Source organism: Elephantulus edwardii, unplaced genomic scaffold (assembly GCF_000299155.1).
Source record: "Elephantulus edwardii isolate Elephantulus edwardi_28Jun2011 unplaced genomic scaffold, EleEdw1.0 scaffold00010, whole genome shotgun sequence".
In the NCBI taxonomy this organism is placed as follows: Eukaryota; Metazoa; Chordata; class Mammalia; order Macroscelidea; family Macroscelididae; genus Elephantulus; species Elephantulus edwardii.
Window position 1 is genome coordinate 9,572,309 of NW_006399760.1, and position 23,259 is coordinate 9,595,567.

At 38.1% G+C, this 23,259-nt stretch overlaps 1 protein-coding gene across 2 annotated transcripts in view; it reads left to right on the forward strand.

The window, feature by feature from the left end:
• The window catches only part of ARHGAP15 (Rho GTPase activating protein 15), a 948,827-nt gene that overhangs the window by 182,063 nt on the left and 743,505 nt on the right, over nt 1–23,259 (forward strand). For both annotated transcript variants that reach the window (XM_006880749.1, XM_006880750.1), the window contains one exon: nt 21,457–21,546. In XM_006880749.1, the coding sequence (XP_006880811.1) occupies nt 21,457–21,546 (90 nt within the window). The remainder of the gene's footprint in view (nt 1–21,456; nt 21,547–23,259) is intronic.

The following is a 23,259-nucleotide window of genomic DNA, read 5'->3' on the forward strand; positions in this document are numbered from 1 at the left end:
GTGTGTGTGTGTGTGTGTGTGTGTGTGTGAAGGTTTGAGGAAAGAAGAATTATCACGTATGAATGATTTTCACTGGATCTTAAAGGAGAGATATGATTTCAACACATGGAGATTTTTAGGTGGGTCATTGGAGTGGAGTGAAGAACAGAAATAGTAGTACAAAACTGGGAGGGCTCAGACTGCTATGAAGAGATTATTTTCAGTTCCATTGGATTATAGGATAGAAAAAAAGAATTTAAAAGTATTTCATGAGCTGAGATTTTTTACTAAGGCAAATTTCTAATAAGATGTGTTAAAGTATCCTCTATGTACCTTTTCTCTGCAACAACATATCATGGACATTCTATTAATAAAACAGATCTAACAACACTATATACACTTTAGCTATATGTCTTCAAAGGACATATTTCATGTCCTTTGATGAAATGAAACATTTCATGAAGTGCAAGGATAAAACCTTTGCCTTGAAAGCATTTTAAGTCTAGAATATGGAGTCCTAGAAAAGCATACCATCACCCAGCTGTCAGTTTGTTGCCCTGAACATTGTTCATCGTTTTGATGTGTGAAGCTATGCTAACAACATTTCAAATACCAGTAATATTACCTATGGGGGGGGGCAAGTTTTAGTGCAGCTCTCTAAAATAAACTAAATTAAGAAAAAAGGTCTAGTGATCTACTATTTAAAAGAAGTTAATGTTCTCTGTATTTTGTGATAATAATTGTTGTTGTTGTTATGTGCCATTGAGTCAACTACAAGCCATCTCAACCCTCTGAACAGGAGCTGTGCACTTTGCTCTATCCTGAGCCAATCTTACCATCTCTAGTACACTTGCCCTCATTACCAGGCACTATACCAATCCTTCTCATCCAGGGTCTTCCTCTTTGGTGTTGTCCCTCCACTCTTGTAAGAATAGGGTCCTTCTAACTTGGAAGGGACTGGCCCCTCCTACCAACATGCCAAAAGCTTAAAAATCCTTGTTTCCAAGGAGCAGCCTGACTTCACTTTCATGATTACAATAGAATATTGTTAAAAATGGAATATAAGCGTACGAAATAGAAAGGCACTATACAAAAATGGATTCATGCTTACTGATGAAGATGGTACAGAACCTCAGTGTTTTATTCTATTATCTCTTACATGTGAGATTGTTAGTGATTAAGAGGCAATTTTGTCAGTTAACAAAAGCAAGAATTCCATTTAAGATTCTCTCTCTCTCTCCATATACACACACACACACACACACACACACACACATACATAACACACACTACACAAACATATATATGTGTGTGTGTGTGTATTTAATTTGAGAAACAATAGTTACAGAGAGGCTTCAGGTCTATTGTTCATAGTGTAGCTGTCATCGCTCTTGGTAACAGCAGCCAGGAAATCAGAGATGAATTGCATTGGGAAAGTCAGCTGTGAGGGACATCGCAAGTGTACTGAAGAGCAACAATGTCAGGCTGGAGACTAAGGTGCACCTGATCCAGACTATGGTCTTTGCAATTATGTGCTATGCATCGGAGAGTTGGATAATGACTAGGGATATTAGAAAGAGAATTGATGCCTTTGAGCTGTGGTTCTGGAGAAGAGGGTTGAATATACCATGGACTGCTAGGAGAACAAACAGGTTTGTCCTGGAGAGGGTGAAGCCAGAATGTTTCCTGGAGTCAAGGATTCTGAAGCTTTGTCTGACATACTTTGGGCATGTTGCAAGGAGGGACTGGTCCTTGGAGAGGGACATCATGTTTGGGAGATTGGACGGGCGGCGAAGAAGAGGAAGACCCTCGATGAGCTGGATCAATTCTGTGAGTGGAGTGGTAGGAATGAATGTGTTTGAGACGGCGAAGTTGGCACAGGATAGAACAGTGTTTAGGGCTCCTGTTCGTGGGGTCACTATGAGTCACATGTGATTCAATGGCACATAACAACAACAACAACAACAACAACATCCCTAGTCACCGTCCAACTCTGATGCATAGCACGTAATTGCAAAGACTATAGCCCAGATCAGGTGCACCTTATTCTCCAGCCTGATATTGTTTCACTTCATTACTCTGTAGAGGTCCTTCACAGCTGACTTTCCCAGTGCAATTTGTCTCTTGATTTCCTGGCTGCTGGTACCAAGAATGTTGACTGTGGAGCCAAGTAAATTAAAACTGCTAACTATCTCAATCTTTTCACCATCCATACTGATGCTGCCAATTGTCCCAGTGGTGAGAATCTTTGTCTTCTTGACGTTGAGCTTCAATCCTTATTGAAAGCTGCAGACCTCGACCTTCTGCAACAAACACTTCAGGTTCTCCTCAGTTTCAACAAGCAGGGTTGTGTCATCTGCACAACACAGGTTGTTGATCACTCTTCCACCATTCCTGATGCCACATTTCTCCTCATACAGACCAGTGTCTCAGATGATCTGTTCTGCAAACAGATTGAAAAGGTATAGAGACAAAATACATCCCTGACAGACCCGTTTCTTGATTTTGAAGCATGTAGTGTCTCCTTGCTCTGTTCCAACTTCCCTTTGGTCCAACTATAAGTTTTGCAGCAGATAAAAGTCTCATTTTTCCAGCGCCCTTTGTTGAAGAGATTGTCACTTCCCTACTTAAAAGGTTTTGATTTCATGTCAAATACCAATTGACTATAGGTAGATGGCTTAATTTCTACATTCTCAATTATATTCCATTAGTCTGTCTGTCACTGTAGCAATAACCTTTTGCTTACCATGACTGTATAGTAGTTTTAATATCAGGGAGTGCTATGCCTCCCACTTTATTTTTCATTAGCGCTTTGCTTATTTGGGATCTCTTCCCTTTTAAAATAAACTTGCCAATTCCCTTTTCCATTTCTTCGAAAAATGACTTAATATCTACATTGGGATTGCATTGCACATGTAGATTGCTTTTGGTCTGACCATTATTTTCGCAATGTTTAGTCTTCTTATCCATGAACAGGGGATATTTTTCCATTTAGTTCAGTCTCTTACTGTTTCTCGTAATAGTGTTTTACAGTTTTCCTGATAAAAGTCGTTAGTGTCTCTAGTTGGTCTAGGTATTTTATCTTATGGTTGGCTATTGTAAATGAGAACACTTCTTAGTATCTTTTTGTGCATTTTCTTTGTTGCTGTAGAAAAATCCAACTGACTTTTGTATATCGACCTTGTATCCTGCCACTCCACCAAATTTGTCTGCCTGACCTAACAGGTATTTTTTGTTGAGTCTTTGGAGCTTTCCTTGTACACTATCATATCACCTGTAAATTGCAACAGTTTTACCACCTGTTTGGCAATTTAGATACCTCTTATTTCATTTTCTTGTACTGAAGATTATCCAAAAATGACTGGAACGCACATCAGCATTGTACTGCTCGGTTTAGGAGGGGTTGTGGTACTAGGGATATTGTAGCTAATGTTAGATGGCTCTTAGGTGAAATCAGGGAATTCCAGAGGAATGTTATCTGTGTTTCATTGTTTATGCAAAGACATTTGTATGGATCATAACAAACTGTAGCTGACTCTGAGAAGAATGGGAATCCCAGAACACTTGATCATGCTAATGAGAAACCTATACTTGGACTAAGAGGCAGTCATCAGAACAGAGCAAGGAAACACTGCATGGTTCAAAATTGGGAAGGGCGTATGCCAGGGATGTGCTCTGTCTCCATACCTTTTCAACCTGTATGCAGAACTGATTATCCAGGAGGCTGGGCGCTATGAGGAGAAGTGTGGTGTCAGGATGGGTGGAAGATTCATCAACAATCTGTGTTATGCAGATAACACAACCCTGCTTGCTGAAACTGAGGAGGACCTGAAGTGCTCGCTGCAGAGGGTCAAGGACTGCAGCCTCCAATATGGATAGAGGCTCAATGTCAAGAAGACAAAAATTCTCACCACTGGACCATTTGGCAGCATCAGAGTGGATGGTGAAGAGATTGAGATTGTTCACAGCTTTAGTTTGCTTGGCTTCACAGTCAACACTCTTGGCATCAGTAGCCAGGAAATTAAAAGGCATATTGCCATGGGTACGTCTGCTGTTAGGGACCTCTCCAAAGTACTGAAGAACAATGGTGTGTCTGTGGAGACTAAGGTGTGTCTGATATAGGCCATGGTCTTTGCAATCACTTGTTATGCATCAGAGAGATGGACAGTGACTAATAAGGATAGAAGGAGAATTGATGCCTTTGAGCTGTGGTGCTGGAGAACAATATTGAGGGTACCATGGACTGCTAGGAAAACACACAGATTCATCCTGGAAAGGGTTAAACTGGGCGGCTCCCTGGAGGTAAGGATTCTGAGGCTTCATCTAACACACTTTGGACATGTTGTAAGAAGGGACTGGTCCTTGGAGAGGGACATCATGCTTGGTAGGGTTGAGGGACAGCGCAGGAGGGGAAGGCCCTCTATGATGAGGTGGATTGATTCAGTGACTGGGATAATCAGGATGGGTGTGTCGGAGACAGTACGGTTGGCACAGGACAGAGCAGAGTTTAGGGCTGTTGTACATAGGGTCGCTATGAGTCGCAAACAACTTGACGGCACATAACAGCAACAACAACAACATTGCCCTAGTTAGTACTTCCAATACAGTATTAAATAAGAGTGATGATGGTGGATAGCCTTGTCTGATCTCTGTTCACAAGGAGAATGTTTTTAGCCTTTCTCCATTGAGAATGATGTTGGCTCTTGGTTTTGCATAAATACTTTTTACTATCTTGAGGAAAATTTCCTCTATTCCTATTTTGGTGAGTGTTTTAATCAAGAAAGAGTGTTGAATTTTGTCAAAGAAATTTTCTGCAAAAACAAATAGAATCATGGGGTTCTTATTCTTTGCTTTGTTAATGTAATTAATTATGTTGATTGTTTTTCTTATGTTGAACAATCCTTGCATACCTGTTATGAAGCTCAATTAATCATGATGAACTATTTTTATTATATACTGTTTGGTTCTACTGGCAACATTCCTATTTGTGAGAGATATTGGCCTATAGTTTCCTTTTTCAGTAATGTGTACTTATTTCATAGAATGATTAGAGGAGTGTTCCTTCAAGATAAGTTTTTCAAAATAATTTAAGTAGAATTGGTGATAGTTCTTCTCTGAATGTTTGATAGAATTCAGCTGTGAATCCATTGGGTCAGTAGACATTTCTAGACATTATGGTGGCCTAGTAGGGAGTTCTGGTGGCTTAGTCATAGGGAGTTGTGCTGTCAACCCAAAGGCATGCAGTTCAAATCCACTAGCTGCTCTGTAGAAGAAAGATTAACAATCTCTTCAGGTATAATTAACTGCCTCTGAAATACCACTGGAGAGTCACCTATGCATCGGTTCTGACTCAACAGTACAGAATTACAAAGAAATTTTACCACAAAGAATGCAAATAATTCATCCTATGAGAACTAAAAACATGGCATTCCAAGAACATGTGTACCTCAGAATATCTGTGAGTTACCATAGTAAACCTGGTGTACTTCTTTGTGACTCTGAAATATATGTTTAATATTGATCTTCCACTTTGTATTGTATAATACTTTAATCAAAGACAACTGGTCAATTTGACTTCTAATTATGGGAAACTTTTCTAAGGCTTTTAAAAGCACTATTAGCTTTTGCAAAGTACTCTTCCAGTCATAACTTTGAAAGTGAAAAAAGAAGAGTATAAAAAGCCCTCATTAAAATAATTTTAATAATTTGTTTATTTTTTAAATATTATTTACTACCAGAAAGAATAATGAACTCAAGCATTAATTAAATAATGTCGTACATCTAATCCTTATTCACTGTAGTTTGCCTTTAATAACCAAATGTACTCATTTATAGGAATAAAATGATGTGATTTAGCAAAAAGATGAAAATAGGTTTCAATCAGGAAGCTATTCATAAATTATTGAGTATTCTGTGCAAAATGAATATGGAATGACTTTATTTTTGTAAAGTGAGTGTTAAACCCTTATTCAGACCTCTCCTGTAAAACAACATAGAAAATTAAGAAGCAAACGTAGCTCTACCAGTTTTTATCTAATGCAAGAAATTTGAATCTGTTTATTTAATATTTTAATTCACATAATAATAATGCCCTAGAAAAGTCAGCATGGATATCACTGGTGCAGGTTTCAATACAGCCTTGAATTATACCATCATATGACCTCTTCGTGTGTTTAATAATTAGAAGGAATAACAGTTCAAATTCTAGAGAGTGAAGAGTAAAGCTAGAAAAAAAGGGCTGTTGGGGAAGAAGTTGAAATTTAGTGTTTTATTAACAAACTTTTTAATGAGAAAGTAAAATCAAGTGATCAATATTATTATAAATGAAGTCATGTTCTCTGGTAACAATTTTCTCAAGATTTGGCCATTAACCACAATAAATTCTGTATCTTACATAATTTTTAATAAGCACAAAAATCTATGGAATTGATACAACGCCTAATAAATGGATAATAGCTTATTGTCCCTCAATAAACCTCACCTTAGGCTGTTTCAGAAGAAAACCATTTTCATTACAAAGTTTGACTCTGTGGTTTATCATTTTGGTCAATGTAATGCGCTGCATTTAGAGCTTACATTTTATCTAAGATAAAAAAGGGTTTTTTGTATTTTTTTATTCCACAGTGAGATTTTCTGTTTAGAGAATATAGATTTACTCTTTTTAAATTTTGCCACTAAATTACAACACTCTGAGAAGCAATATACCAAACTATATAGAAATAGGGGCTTTCAATTCAGACCACCTGGGTTAGGAAACTGAGGTTCATATTTTATTTGCTGCTATAATCCTTGGTTATCTCAATTGTAATATGAGGCTAATCAGAGTATGTACATCATAGAGTTCTTGTTAAATTATGTGAGATAATTTATGAAATGTGCCTGGCACATATCCAACACACAAATAATCTTAATTATATTTTAATGGTTGTTGTTGTTAAATGAAGTAATACAGTCTATACTGCTTAAAAGAACTGGAACTGAATACAATTGGATTCAAATCCCCAAATTGTCATTAAACAGACATCTCACGGTTTTCACTGTGCTCAAAATCTGTTTTAATCTCTTACTAATAATAGGGAGAGCCTTTGGCTAGGGGAAACTATTGGCTGTACAAAAAATAAATAAATAAATCTGTTGAACATCCCAATTAATGATTGTCCCATCTTTTAGCTCCACCTTCACCTAGCAACAGATGAGAGAAAATGAGAGAGAATATGAAGATGGTAGGCATCATTTTGTAAACCGTCAGCTGATACGTTTTCCACATAATTTTGCTCTAAGTTCAGTGGTAAGAATAGTCTACACACTGATGTCAAGGACACTGGGGGAGAAATAAAGTCACTGCCAAGTTCACTACTTCTCTGTGACACTAAATTCTCAGAGGAGGAGATCACATTTTGCTAGAGAGCTAGCCATCTCTGCTGAGAGATAGTAACAGGAGACCCCTCACCCTGGTTATTAGAATAAGAAAATCAGGATTAAATATTTGTGCTGCTCTATTTGGGAGGTACATTTGGAAGACACAGAAAGTAAAGATGAAGAGAAAAAGGAAATAATGGGAAGGTTATGTGCTGCCACAGTTGCCTACTACTTTATAGTGAGTCTCTAAGAAGCAGACTGGATTACTAAGCAGGTGAACCATTCAGGTTGACAAGAAGCAACAAAGCAATCTTGCAGTGGTATCTGGGAAGATCAGTGAAAACAGAATTTATCTGCCATGTTTGTTCGCATCACCTGCTGCCTTTTGTTTAATGCTGACCATTCACAGCCTGTAGATTTTAGGCATATGTGTGAGTAAAGAACTCTAGTAGCCAGGCAAGAAGGTGTAGCATGCTGCTCATACCATCTTTAAACAGAGGACCAGACAGATAGCTGTGAGGAAAGGACAGCACAAGAAAGGACTAGAAGGTAACATGGGAAGCACTCAAATATGTCCAAGTCTTGTAGAATTAAATTAGACTTTATATAACATAAATGTAAAACACTATCCTTACACAACAAAAGATCTCTAAGTGGAAGCTTTTATATTTGTTATTTTTAGGGGTCATAGAGTTGAGTATGACCCTATGAACACCAGATCTGAACCTTGTCCTAAGTTGTACCATCCTCACACTTCCTGACACTCTAGAGCCCACTGCAGCAGTCACTGTGTCAATCCATCTGACTGAGGGTCTTCTTTTTTGCTGATCTTTCCCAGCATAATGTCCTCTCTTAAGAAATAGCCTCTCTTAGCAACATGTTGAAGTATGTGAGATGAAGCTTCATCATCTTCGACTTATTATTATAGAACAGTTTTAATTTAGAAATAAATGTTACATGTCTTGTTTCTTGGAAAGGTGAGAATATTTTCTCCCCATAGGAAAAAAAAAACACAAAGTCAAACAAACGAAAATGCCTCACACAATTAAAATCGCCAGGAAAGTTTTTCTCTTCTGAAAAATCTACTTTGACATGAGATCATGTAACATTCTGAAAATTTTCACTGTAGAAAGAATTTGTTATTATTAACATCATTTATATTCATATACATAAAACCTACATCTTACAATCAAAGTATTCTCTTCTATGTTGACAGGGATCATACTTCAAACATTAATAAGATCAGGTATCCATTCAGCACTCTTTACTAAATCATTTCGTCCAAATGAGAATTGATAAGTGAGTTTTATCCTCCTTCATAAGTAAATTTTCCCAAGTCAAACCAGTTAACAGATAAAACTAATTCTCCTAAACAAATTTTGTGTTTTATATTTCAGAATAATGAGGACAATCTTGAGTATATCTTCTGGAATAGCAACTAATCTAAAAATATAAAATGATAGCTAATAGCCTTCTTCATAAAATTTAACCTTGCCTTAAAGTAAGAATGAAGCTAGTAATAATGGTACTGGCCTGGATGTTCCAATGATTTATTTGTTACCTACATACATGCCCCCTCTTCACACTGAAAATACCGTCAAGGAAAAGATCAACTGGGTTTAGATATGTTCTTAATTCCCATTAAACTACTTGTTATGTTGTTGTTGTTGTTATGTGCCGTCGAGTCATTTGCGACTCATAGCGACCCTACGTACAACACCCCTAAATCCTGCTCTATCCTGTGCCAATCTCATTGCCTCTGACACACCCATCCCGAATACCCCAGTCACTGAATCAATCCACCTCATGGAGGGTCTTCCCCTCCTGCGCTGTCCCTCTACTCTACCCAGCATGATGGCCCTCTCCAAAGACCTGTGTCTCCTTGCAACATGTCCAAAGTATGTCAAATGAAGCCCCAGAATCTTTACCTCCAAGAAGTAGCCTGGCTTAACCCTCTCTTAGGATGAATCGGTTTGTTTTCTTGGCAGTCCATGGTACATTCAATACTCTTCTCCAGTACCACAGCTCAAAGGCATCAATTCTCCTTCTGTCCTCCCTAGTCATTGTCCAGCTCTCTGATGCATAACAAGTGATTGCAAAGACCATGGCCTGTATCAGGCACACCTTCGTCTCCAAAGAGACACCGATGCTCTTGAGTACTTTGGAGAGGTCCCTAACAGCAGACTTTCCCACCGCAATATGTTTTTTTATTTCCTGGCTGCTGGTGCCAATCTCAATCTTCGCCATCCATCCTGATGCTACCAATTGGTCCAGTGGTGAGAATCTTTGTCTTCTTGACATTGAGTCTCAGTCCATACTGAAGGCTGCAGTCCTTGACCCTGTGCAGTAAGTGCAGGAGGTCCTCCTCAGTTTCAGCGAGCAAGGTTGTGTCATCTGCATAACCCAGATTGTTGATAGATCTTCCACCAATCCTAACGCCACGTGTCTCCTCTAGAGCCCAGCATCTCGGATAAAATACTACAGACCTCAAATATCTCATTTGGAAAATGAGAAGTCATATCAAAAGTTTGGTCTACTGCTTGGAATATACCCCAAGAAAATGAGAACTGAGGCAGAGAGACTTATACTCCAATGTTCATAGCAGTGTTTTTAGCCATTGCAAGAACATGGACCCAGCCTAGATGTCAACCACAATCAAATGGATTGAGAAAGTATGGTACATTCACACAGCATGCATACTATGCAGCATGTAGTAGCAATGATTTTGTAAATCACTACCTAACTTGGGAGGGACTGGAGGCCATTATGCTAAGTGAACTAACTCAGTCTCTTAAAGACAAATACTGTACAAGATCATTATTGTAAAACATGTATATGTATGTATAAGAGTGAAGAGAGGGAGCAGGGGAGTGATGATAGGCCGAGGTGGGATGGGTTGAGAGGGTGGTTAATCATATAGGTGGACAATTTGATGAGTGGAGGCAGGGGTGAATTTTAAAGGAAATTAAAAAGATCCAGTATGAAAAACAACATATACAAACTTTCTAAGTAAGCCAATATAAAATAAAACTTATTTTTTTAAAAAGTTTTGATCCAAGTCAGAGATTCTGAGTGTTACGCAAAGATACCCTGTCAGGTATTATTTGAAAATTGTAATAAGAAAATAATAACATTAGAAATGGACAAGACCTTGGGTTAATTTTTAATGACTTTCATTGCTCCACAGAGAGGATTTATATTTTATCATCCAGAAGCAGCAGTTTTTATATAATTATATTTAACTATTTTTTTAAATCAGTCATTTTTATTTTAAGTTTACTCTAAGAAGAACTCTGGTATATACATTCTTGGATTTAAATCCACATTTAGTCAATTTTTTAAAAGTGTATTTTTATATTGATGTACAATATGATCCATTGGCATCATGTAGTTCATTAGCAGACTTTTCCTCATGTTGTATAACGATAGAATCCGAAATATATTTTCTATTAAAGGATTCTTAAATTTCAGACTTCTTGAATAACAATTTTGAGTATCTTCCAAAGAAACTCTACAACTTTCTGAACAACTTATTGAATGTTCAGCAACTATTCAGCACTGGATATTTTCACTTCTAATAACCTTTAATCTTCACAATTGTTTTCCAACCTTATGTCTTTCTTCGGCTTAGTAAAATTGAATTTCTGAATAAGTCTATTTTTAAATAGTTCTTTATCTATTTGTTTTAATTTCCTAACTGGAAGAGAGGAATGCTAATAGCCTACTCAATAGAGAGTGATGCTGCCAACCCAAAGGCATGTGGTTCAAATCCATCAGTTGCTCTTCAGGAGAAAGATGGCCAGTTGATTTACTGCCACAAAAAACCTTGCTGTTAAGTCAGCTATGAGTTCATTCCAACTTAAAAGCAATGAATTTGAGGTTTTGGGTTTTATTTGTTTTAATTAGAGGAGAAGGAGTGTGAAAGAATGCTAATATTTTCTTTTAAAACGCACTGTGGTTGAGTTAGGTTTTTAATTCCAAACCTCTATCGAGTGCTTGAAGCTGTGCTTCTTACTAGGATGATACAACTCATCGTCCATCAGTTGAGCTTCTGGTGAATGAAAATTGCTGGCTTTTTCTTTATCACTATAACATACATCTTCTTCATAACACATTTTTATTGTGTTTCTGTCTTACCTTTGAATTCAACTCCAATCTCTGTCATTTGTGTTGACTATGCCATAGGATCAGTTCTCACTAAAACTACAAATTCATTGTCATCAAGTCTGAGCTGATTTTTAGCCATGATTAGAATTACATGTTGGAGTCAAACCGCATCCTGAGTACCAAATAGTGAATGCCCCCCTCACTGCAAAAGGAACAGGATACTCTTGTAGGTTAGGGGTAAAGATTTGCACTGCCAACCCAATAATAGCAGGACCATCTCTTAGGATCAGTCAATGTTGCTCATGTTATATGTAAGGTCTCCATGAGCAGATTTTCATTGGAGCCAACTTGAGAGTTACTAATAATAACATTAATAATGGGAAAAGAATGAGTAGAGCAGAAAGGACTTGGAATGTCAAGACTTTGAGACTTGAGTCAGATAAGCATGAATTTGCATCTCATTTCAGGCACTTAATAAGTGGGTGAGCTTATGTAAAGCATTTAACAACTCTTTGCTTGAGTTCCTTCAGGTGTAAAATGAACTTCATGGTAATAAATCCACAAGGTTGTTGTAAGGATTAAATGAGAAACAGATGTAAAGTTTTAGGAGGGCAAAGCCTATAGGAAGTCAGCAATAGAGGTTTAAGTGTTCACCTTGGTTACTTAGAGTAAATAAGGAACAGGGAGGAATTTACAGAGTTCTAGCTCAAGGAAGGATTCTCTGTTCTCTGTGAAGGACTAAGCCAATTGTTGGAAAATGCTTAGATGAAGCTTTGGGAGAGAAGAGTCGAAAGAAAGTAATTCAAGCTCCTTGCTGTTGAATGGAACTGACTCATAGCAAAGTTCCCATTGTATTTCTCTTTTTTTAATTGAAATTTTAATGGAAGTATATAAAGAATTTGGATTTTCATTCATTCATTGTTGCACATTTTCCTCCCTGACCCCTTCCTCCCAGTTTGCTTTTTTCTTTTGAAAAAAAAAAGTTATTTCAGTGTTATACAGCACCCCACAAATCCCAGACCACTTTACTATGCAACTGTTATTCTAGACTCCTGTCATGCCAATATTTCTTTCATACAGTTCTCTCCCACTTCTGTTTCAATGCCTTCTATATTATTTATCCCCTCCTTTCTTAGTTTTCCCCCAACCCTCATGTCAGTCATGTTTCATAACAGTGGTATTATGCAGCATTTGTCTTTTTGTAACTGAGATATTTCACTCAGCATAATGTTCAGGTCTTTCTTTCTTAGGGTCACTATGAGTTGTCAGCTCTTAACAACACTTAACCTCGAAAGCACTTAAAAACAACAACAGCAAAAAAATAGAGAAAGCTCTTTTGGCCCAATGGATAGAAAGTTATACAACCAAGCCAAAGGTGGATGATTTTAATCTGTAGCCCTCAGGCCTGGTTTTGTTTTTGGTCAAACATTCTTCTAAGTGGTATAGTACTGGTCTGTCCATTTGCTGTACAAAGGTAACTCGTGGTTGCTGTGATGCTAAACACTGTGACATGGATGTGTCAAATGCCATAATGGTTACCATGGTGGACCTCCCTGATTAAAACAAGCTTGGAACCAGGAGTGGCATCGACTTCCGAAGTAGCTTGTCTCTGGAAACTTGAAGAAACAATGAAAGTTATACAAGTGTTCAGGTGTTTCATTCATAGGGTTGCTATGAGTCATCTACAACTCAACAGCACTTAACAACAACAACAACCAGAATGTCCTCCATGGTCACACATTTTGTATATTTCATGACAAATGAATGGATAGAGAAGCTAAGGTATATTCACACAATGGAATATTATGCAGCACTGAAAAACAAAGAACTCCATTGTATTTCTGAGGCTGTAAATGACAGGAGAGGAAATCGCCAACCTTCCTCCTGCAAGGTTATTGGTGGATTGAACCACCAGAAATAATCTTTCTTTGGATAGCAGCGCAATTCCCTACAGACGATGCCACCAGAGCACCCTGTGAGAAAGTGACTAGTTGCTGTTGTTATTAGATGTTACTGGGTAGATTGTATCACAGCCACCCTGTGAACAACAGATCAAATGTTTGTTCTATCCTACACCATTCTTACCACCTCTGAATCAGTAAGACTCAGCTTCAGCTGAGAAAGGTAGTTGTTGTTTGTAATATTGAGTTATTAGAGGTCAAAGTCTTCTCTCTAGAAATATCCACTGACAAGGAAGTTTCTGGAAGGAGGGTAAGTGGATTAGAGCAATATTGCTAAGAGAAATGGCAGTTAAAATGACAGTGAATAACAACTACATACCAGGTGATGTTCCATGCCTTGGGAAACACATCGGGAAACATAGACACAGGTCTGTAAAGATGCAGCAGTAAGCCAGGAAGAATTTGATCAATAAAAGATTATGCAAACCTGAGAGCTTGAAGATTTGAAAAACTCAAAGCCAAATAGAATAAAATGGTGAGAGTAAAGGAAATTTGAAGGTTATGATCAGAACGGAAGATTTGTAAGAGGAGTAGTGGAATGAGTATTGCTGGAATAGAGAAAGGTGAGGGGCCATGAGAGTGTTAGGAGTATACAGACAATTGGTAGGGTGCTTGGGAGTAAGCTTTTGGAAATGAGCTTTGTGAGGGATGGAAATTAATGAGAAAGTTCAGACCAAACTATAGTTAAACCATGTACCAAAATCCTTGAGGTAGGATATTACTTAGATAAAAAAATCATCAGAAATTGGTAGAGCTTGGTGATAAGAATATTATGACAGCTTTTTACCTATAGATTTCTCTAATTCTGCTTTAGTAAGCACTTAAAAATAGTCTCAGGATCTCTGATAGTTAAAGTAGTAAAAGCATTGGGCTGTTAAACAAAAGATCTGTGGTAAGAAAACATCATCAGAGTTTCTAGAGAAAGATCTAGCAGTTTTACTCCTGCAAATGTGAACAGTCTTGGGACTCTGTGGGACAGTTCTACTCTGCCCTGCCAAGGTCACTATGAATCAATGAATAAAGAAGACTGAAGAACAATCAGTGCCTCTTAGTTGTAGTGGTGGTGGGGAATGCAGAATATATCATGGTCTACTAAAAGAACAGATAAATATATCATGGAGGATGTGCAACCAGGGTGCTTGTTGGAAGCAAAGATAGTGGAACTTTGTCTGGCATACTTTTGATATGTTGTCAGGCAGGGCCAGTTCCTGGAAAAGAGATACCATGCTGGAGAGAGTAAATGGTCAGTTAAAAATGAGACTAAGACTGTAACAGTGGGATTGAGGATATTAGAGATCATGAGAAAGACACACAATGAGGATATAGCAAGATTTACACCTGATATTCATAAGGATGCTATATGAGTTATATGTGACTAGATTACACCTAATAACAATGTGATTCTTACACTACTTGACAATAGTGGCTTTGATTTTCTTTTTGGTTTTTATAATATAAGACTAAGATGGAATGACTTCGTAAAGGAAGAGCTAGTATCTCCTTACTTTTTAGGATATCAGTGCGTAGCACAACTGTAGGGTAATAGTATATGGCAGCCAAAGAATAAATAATTTCTTGAACTTTCAGTGAAACTACATGTTCTGTCCCTTTAGTCAGTCCCCCAGACTGTCTATCACATTTCCAAATGACAATGAAAATAGAAGTTGTAATTGGTATAGGAAGTTCTGGTGGCCTAGTGGTGAGAAGCTTCCCTGAAATCCTGAAGGTAAGCGTTTCGAATGCACCCACCTCTCTGTGGGAGACGATGGATAATCTTCTTCCATGCAATTAATTGCCTCTAAAAACCCTCTGGAGGGTCAGTTATGGGACAGTTCTGATTGGATGGTAAATAATAATAATAATAATAATAATAATAATAGCAACAACAATAATAATTGTTATGCAAGTAATATTCCAACAATAAAGGGACTTTTCAGACATTCAAGCAGTTCTTATGAAGGAAAAGAATTCCAATTTGATTGTTTCTTTTTATTCATGGATTCAGCAACTATTCATTGAACAACAACTATGTACCAGGTGGTGTTCCATGCATTGGGAAACACAGTGGTGAAAAAGACAGACAAATCCCCAAGTTCGGGGAGCTTAACTCTAGGGAGATGCTTCATTCAGGGAAGAACAGACAGTCAGTATGTAAAAATATGTAGGCTCATTTCAGTTGGGAAGCAGGCTGTGATGAAATTAAAACAGAATATGATACAGTGTAACTAACTCATTATGCTGATGATCAAAAGACAAGGTGACATTTCGCTGAGACTGACTTGATAAGGAGCAGCCAGTCATGTGAAGACTTGGAGGTATTCCAGCTCACAGGTGGTACAAAGAGCCAAAGGCAAGACCAGGTTTCGCTGAGAAGGACAGAATCAAGATCAATATGCCTAGACTGCAGCCTGATGAGAAAGCCTCACCTCTCCCCAAATCTGCACATGTTTTCACAGAAGTATGAGCCTAGTGTATATTCAATTGTCAAGGAATTCATAATGGTTTAGTACTCTGTAGTTACATCCCTGTATTTAAATCCTGGTTTCTCCCATTTGTAGCACTGCTTCCTTGGAAAAGTTCAAAGAATTGTCCTGGCATGTTTTTTATCTTTAACACTGTCTTAATAAAATGCTTGTTTGAGGTTTTTGTTGTTTGGTTTTTAGGAGGTTTTTACCACATATGATTGTTATGAGAATTAAATAAGTTAGAAATTGGAAATCATTTCAAGAAATTGCTTGGCACATGAAAATTGTCTTCTTAGATAAAATTCTTTTTCTATAGGTCTGTCTTGGAGAGTGTGAAATCAAGCCTCTCCTTGGAGGCTAGGATTTTGAAGCTATGCCTTACTTACTTTGGGCACGTGGCCTGGAGAGATCAGTCCTTGAAGAAGGACATTATGCTTGGAAAGGTGGACGGACAACACAGGAGAGGGAAACTCCGGATGAGATGAATTGATAAGAGTAACTGGGGCAATGGGAGTTGGTGTGTCTGAGTGAGACTGGCTCAGGATAGGGAAGGGTTCAGAACTGCTGAACTGCTGTACATAGGGTTGCAATACATCACAGGTGACTCAATGGCACATAAAAGCAATAACATACTATGACAAGTTTGGAAGCATCTATTTTTTAAATAGCATGCCTCCAGAAACTCTACGAACTTCAGCATCTACTTTTTAAATAACATGCCTCCAGAAACTCTACGAACTTCGGTAAACGTTGAGTTGTAGAGGGGCTTCAGGCCTTTTGTTCAGGGGGTCGCTATGAGTTGTGCTTGACTTGAAGGTAATCAACAACAGCCTGTTCATAATGTTGTTACGTGCCATCAAGTTGCCTACAACCCATAACAATACTATGTACAACAGCTCTGAACCGTGCTATATCCTAAACCAACCTTACTGTCTCCAACACACCCGCCCCCCTTTATCCTACCCACTGAATCAATCCATCTCACTAAATGTCTTCCTCTCCTGTGCTGTCCCTCTACCCTCCCAAGCATAACATCACACTCCAAGGACTGGTCTCTCCTTGCAACCTGCCCAAAGTATGTCAGACAGAGCTTCAATATTGTTGCCTGCAAGGAATAGCCTGGTTCTCTTTGTTTTCCTAGCAGTCCATGGTATAGTCATTACTCTTCTCCTGTACCACAGCTCAAAGACATCAATTCTACTTCTATCTATATGTGTTTGACTATGCAAAGGCATTTGACTGTGTGGATCACAGCAAACTGTGGCTAACTTTGAGAAGAATGGGAATCCCAGAATACTTGATCATGCTTATGTGAGACCTATACTTGGACCAGGAGGAAGTCATCCAAACAGAGCAAGGAAACACTCCATGGTTCAAAATCAGGAATGGTGTATGGCAGGGATGTGTCCAACTCCATACCTTTTCAATCTATATTTGGAACAGGTCATTCAGGAGTCTGGGCTCTATGAGGATAAATGGGCGTCAGGACTGGAGTAAGGTTCACCAACAACTTGTGTTATGGAATAAGGTTCACCAACAACCTTGCTTACTGAAATTGAGAAAGATCTAAAGTGCTTGCTGCAGAAGGTCAAGGACTGCAGCCTTCAATATGAATTGAAGCTCACATTAAGAAAACAAAGATTCTCACCACTGGGCTGATTGGCAGCATCGTGATAGATGGTGACGAGATTGAGATTGTTAACAGCTTCAGTTTGCTTGGCTCCACAATCAACATTCTTGGTACCAGCATCCAGGAAATCAAGATGAATTGTATTGGGAAAGTCTGCTGTTAGGAGCATCTCCAGAGTACTGAAGAGCAATGATGTCAGTCTGGAGACTAAGACGTGCCTGGTCCAGGCCATAATCATTACAATTACTTGCTATGCATCAGAAATTTGGACAATTATGTACTATGCATCAGAAAGCTGGACAATGATTGTTCACAATAGATAGGGAAATAATTCCTTTTGTTACAAACACATAGAAACCTTGGTGGCATAATAGATAATGTGTCGAGCTGCTAGTTTCCTTGGATCCACAATCAACACTCTTGGTACCAGCAGCCAGGAAATCAAAAGATGAATTTCATTGAGAAAGTCTCCTCCTGTCAGGGACATCTACAGAGGACTGAAGAGCAATACTCTCAGTCTGAAGACTAAGGTGTTCCTGATCCAGGCCATGGTTTTCGCAGTTACGTGCTATGTATCAGAATGCGGGACTATGACTGTTGACAATAGATGGGAAAATAATTCCTTTTGTTATAAACACCTAGAAAGCTTGGTGGCATAGTAGATAATGTGTCTAGCAGCTAACTGAAAGTTCTGCAGTTTGAATCCAGGATTCACTCTGCTTGTGAAAGATGGTAATCTTCTTCTGTAAGAGTTTATAGCCTTGAAAACATTATGGAGATTAAATATAAGATTAAATCATCAGTCCAGTGGTGGGGTTAGTTTTTGCTTTGGGGTTACATAGGCCTAAGGGTAATTTTTTCATGTCTGAATGTCCTTCACTTTTCATAATTATGGAAGAAGCATTTTATTTGTTGTTCTGAACATCAGGGATGACTTGACATTGTAATAATGCCTTGGAATCTTTCATAAAGTTATCATTTTCTCTGATTTAAATATGTTGAAGGCCATTGGTTCATCTAGATCAGTTTCTCCTTGAGATTATTGCAAAATGACAAAAAGAAATGAGATGACAAAAAAAGAGAGAGAGATATCCTTTGAATTAATTGTTATTGTGCTGCCATCCCAATTTATCCTGCAGGCATATACTGGCTCTTATAGTAAAGACTTTTCCCCCCATTAGTGAAATGCCAAAATTAAAAACTTCACAGTCAAAACCCAAGATTTCCAGCCTTTTCTGAAAAATATCTGTCTCTAGGGAACTGATAGAATTGGGTATAATGGCTATGAGGCACCTATTGGGAGCTTATTAGAATAGCGCAACAATGGTACATCATTCTTTAAGAATTTAATGTTTGTAAGGTTTAGAAGGGGTCGTGGTACTAGGGATATCATTGCTGGTGTTAGATGGATCTTGGCTGAAAGCAGGGAACACCGGAAGAATGTCTATCTGTGTTTCATTGATTATGCAAAGGCATTTGACTGTGTGGATCATAACAAACTGTGGCTGACTCTGAAAAGAATGGGAATCCCAGAACATTTAATTGTGCTAATACGAAACCTATACTTGGACCAAGAGGCAGTAGTCAGAACAGAGCAGGGTAACACTGCATGGTTCAAAATAGGGAAGGGTGTACGCCAGGGATGCATCCTGTCTCCATACCTTTTCAACATGTATGCAGAGCAGATTATCCGAGAGGCTGAGCTCTATGAGGAGAATTGTGGCATCAGGATTGGTGGAAGATCTATTAACAATCTCCGTTATGCAGATGACACAACCTTGCTTGCTGAAACTGAGGAGGACCTCATGCACTTGCTGCGAAGGGTCAAGGATTGCAGCCTTCAGTATGGACTAAGGCTCAATGTCAAGAAGACAAAGATTCTCGCCACTGGACCAATTGGCAGTGTCAGGATGGATGACGAAGAGATTGAGATTGTTCACAGCTTCAGTTTGCTCGGCTCCACAGTCAACACTCTTGGTACCAACAGTCAGGAAATCAAAAAGCATATCGCAATGGGAAAGTCTGCTGTTAGGGACCTCTCTAAAGTACTCAGGAGCAACAGTGTCTCTCTGGAGACTAAGGTGAGCCTGATACAGGCCATGGTATTTGCAATCGCTTGTTATGCATCAGAGAGTTGGACAATGACTAGGGAGGACAGAAGGAGAGTGGATGCTTTTGAGCTGTGGTGCTGGAGAAGGGTACTGAATGTACCATGGACTGCCAGGAAAACAAACAGATTCATCTTGGAGAGGATTAAACCAAGCTACTCCTTGGAGGCAAAGATTCTGGGGCTTCGTCTGACATACTTTGGACATGTTGCCAGGAGGGACGGGTCCTTGGAGAGGGACATCATGCTTGGGAGGGTGGAGGGACATCGCAGGAGGGGAAGACCCTCTATGAGATGGATTGATTCGGTGACTGGGGTAATCGGGATGGGTGTGTCGGAGGCGGTGCGGTTGGCGCAGGATAGAGCAGGGTTTAGAGCTGTTGTGCATAGGGTCGCTATGAGTCGGAAACGACTCGACGGCACATAACAACAACAAGGTAAAATCTATAGTGTTTGAAACATTATAAAGGGTATCTATAATAAATAAAGCAAGGTTTCTATAATAAATATTTGAAGTATTCTACACAAATTGGTTTAAGAATACTGACACACTGTGTCTCTAGAGAAATCTAAGTGGCACAGACCGTACCAAAATAGATGGAAAGCATTTCCAAAGCTGATAATTTTTGACTAAAAGTTGGAGTTATGAAAATTTAAAGCTATTTAAGTGTACTCTTCTTTAGTCTTAAAACTCTACAAGGTGTTTTAGGAACATTTTTCAACATTATGCCACTAATATCGTAATGGTTACCCATGGTGGACAGTGTTTGGTGGAGCCCCCAGATTAAGACAGGCTTGAAAGCAGGATTAGCATCCACTTCTGAAACAACATGCCTTTGGAAACTCTATGAACATTAGAGGAACGACAATAGTTATAAAACAGGGTTCAGATCTTTTGTTCATAGAGTCGCTATAAATTAACTCAACAGCACTTAACAATAATAGGACCGTTTAAGGAAGCAGACTTTTCCATCTTTCTCTGGAGCGCCTTCTCGTATGCTCCAGCTGATGACCTTTCCATTAAGGTCAAGCACTTTAACCCTTTAACCACTGTGCTACTAGTCCTCAACTGTGACACTTGAAACTAATAAAAAATGTGGGTAAAAGAACAAATGTGAAAAAAAAAAGAACAAATGTGGATAAGAATCCTATAAATTGGATATTATGAATGATTGAAATAAACCAACTTTTAAATAACACTCATAACTCAATTGTGTTCAAAGAAGAGCACACTCTAATTAAATTGAATTTATTTAAGAAAATTATATGTGTGTGTGGCCTTAACATATGAAAATGAAACCACTAAAAGACACTCAGTTGGCACTTAATATTTATTGAATTTCTTATTTTATGAAATACAAACCTGCAGGAGAACTTGAGATTAATTAATCTGCCTGTGCAGCCTTTTAGATGATGAAGCAGTGTCTAAATGACTTCTGAAAGTCAAAAAATGAAAACAAACAAAAAATTCTATTTAACTATATGAAATCTTTTCTTTTGCTTTCAGACTTACATATAATGCTTCTGTCTTGTATATTAGCAATATTCAATGTTATTGGGAGCAGATCTTAAAATTTTTAAGTCTTCGGTATTAATAAATATTATTCAAAATATTTGAATTTTTTTATTATCTTCAGTTAATGAAATAATTATAAATACAGTCTTCTCATCACAGACATTTGAAAATAAAAATTCTCAAATGGAAATTCCTACACTGGATTTTTACTGAAAATATGACAGGTGTTTTATCCCAAATATATTTCCTGATAACTCAATGAACTCTCATTTTCTGTGACATGCATTTCTAGTGTAGGATTTTTTAAATTCTTGTTTCATTTTTGTTTATAGAAAACTGGACACAAACCAGAAACTGTGGATTTGTGTGGAGCACATATTGAATGGGCCAAAGAAAAATCAAGCCGAAAGAATGTCTTTCAGGTAAGAATACATATATTCAAATTTTTCCCACTCCTTTTAAATCTGAACTCTCCTGGGTAATCAAAGTAAGACTACCTTGTTGCAACGCGTTCATATGGATGAACTAGTGGCTATAAAAAAACTGTCTTCTGTTCCTTTTTGAATTTTTGGGTTTTTTTGTTATTTCTCTTGATAACTAGGGGCTATCTAAACACAAAATATGTGTTGTTGCGCTGATTAATTTTAAAAGTGAAGTTACTGAATTTTGGAATGTACTTAGTATCTGTTTGGAATTCAATCCTAGAATACTTGACCTAAACTGGTAAAAGAAATTTCAAAATTGAACCACTAATTGTGATATATTATGTATAGTCATCGATACTCCTATTTCCTAGTATTATTTACATTTACCTGCAACTAGGCGGTGTAGAGAATGCTGACTAGTCATAAGATTTGAATCTTTTCATACTGTAAAATTTGTCAGTTTTTTTTTAAACAGCTGTGATTATTAATGATTGCACTGATGGCCTAGGGGCAAGAAGCTACACTGCAATCTTAATGGCACATGGTTTGACTCTTTCAGCTGCTCTGCATGAGAAGGCTGGGCAGTCTCCTTCTATGCAATTAACTGCCTCTGAAAACCTCTTGGAGGGTCAGCTGTGGGTCAGTTCTGATGCTATGGTACACAACAACAGCAATATTTCTTTTAATGTAAAGAGCCAAATAAAAATTCTTAAAGAAGAACAAATAGGAACTCTTAATATCTTGTATTCTTTGTTGCCAAAAATATTTTTGGCATTTTTTAAAATTTTAGATTATGAAGATTTATATCCTTCTGGTTTTGGTGAAATTTAATTTGCGTCTATGCTTACAAAGCCACTAACCATTCTATAGCTGTTATTGACCTTTACAACAGTTGATAGTCAAGCGTGCCAGATTATCCTGATTTTTTTCAAGACTAAATTTGTGCTAAGAGCATTTGAACCTTTGAACACTATAAATTCAGCTGTTCTTCAATGCATTTCTAGAATTAACCTATTGAGACTTCTGTAAGGATCAAATGCCAAAACCCATTGCCGTTAAATCAATTCCAACTTACAGAGCCTTCATATTGTTGCTCTGCGTCATCAAATTGGATATAAAGCTGATCCTCCAGGGAATTTTCAGAGGCTGTAAATCAAAAAGGAAGATATTGTTCATCTCTCTCCTTTAAAATAGCTGGTGAGTTCATGTGGTATGCCTTTGGGCTGACAGTGAAACTCTTGACCATTAGGACACCAGAAATCTGAACAATCTATGTTGGTATTGTTGGGTTCCATCAAGTTGGAATTGGTTTTTGGTTTGGTCTGAAGATGTAGATTTTACAGATGCTAACAAACTATGGCTGACTCTGAGAAGAATGGGAATCCCAGAACACTTGATCGTTCTAATGCAAAACCTATATTTGGACCAGGAGGCAGTCGTCAGAACAGAGCAAGGGAACACTGCATGGTTCAAAATTGGAAAGGGCGAACGCCACATCCTATCCCCATACCTTTTCAACCTATATGCAGAACAGACTATCCGGGAGGCTGGGCTCTATGAGGAGAAATGTGGGGTCAAGATTGGTGGACGATTTATCAACAATCTGCATTATGCAGATGACACAACCCTGCTTGCTGAAACTGAAGAGGACCTCAAGCACCTGCTGCAGAGGGTCAAGGACTGCAGCCTACAATATGGATTGAGGCTCAA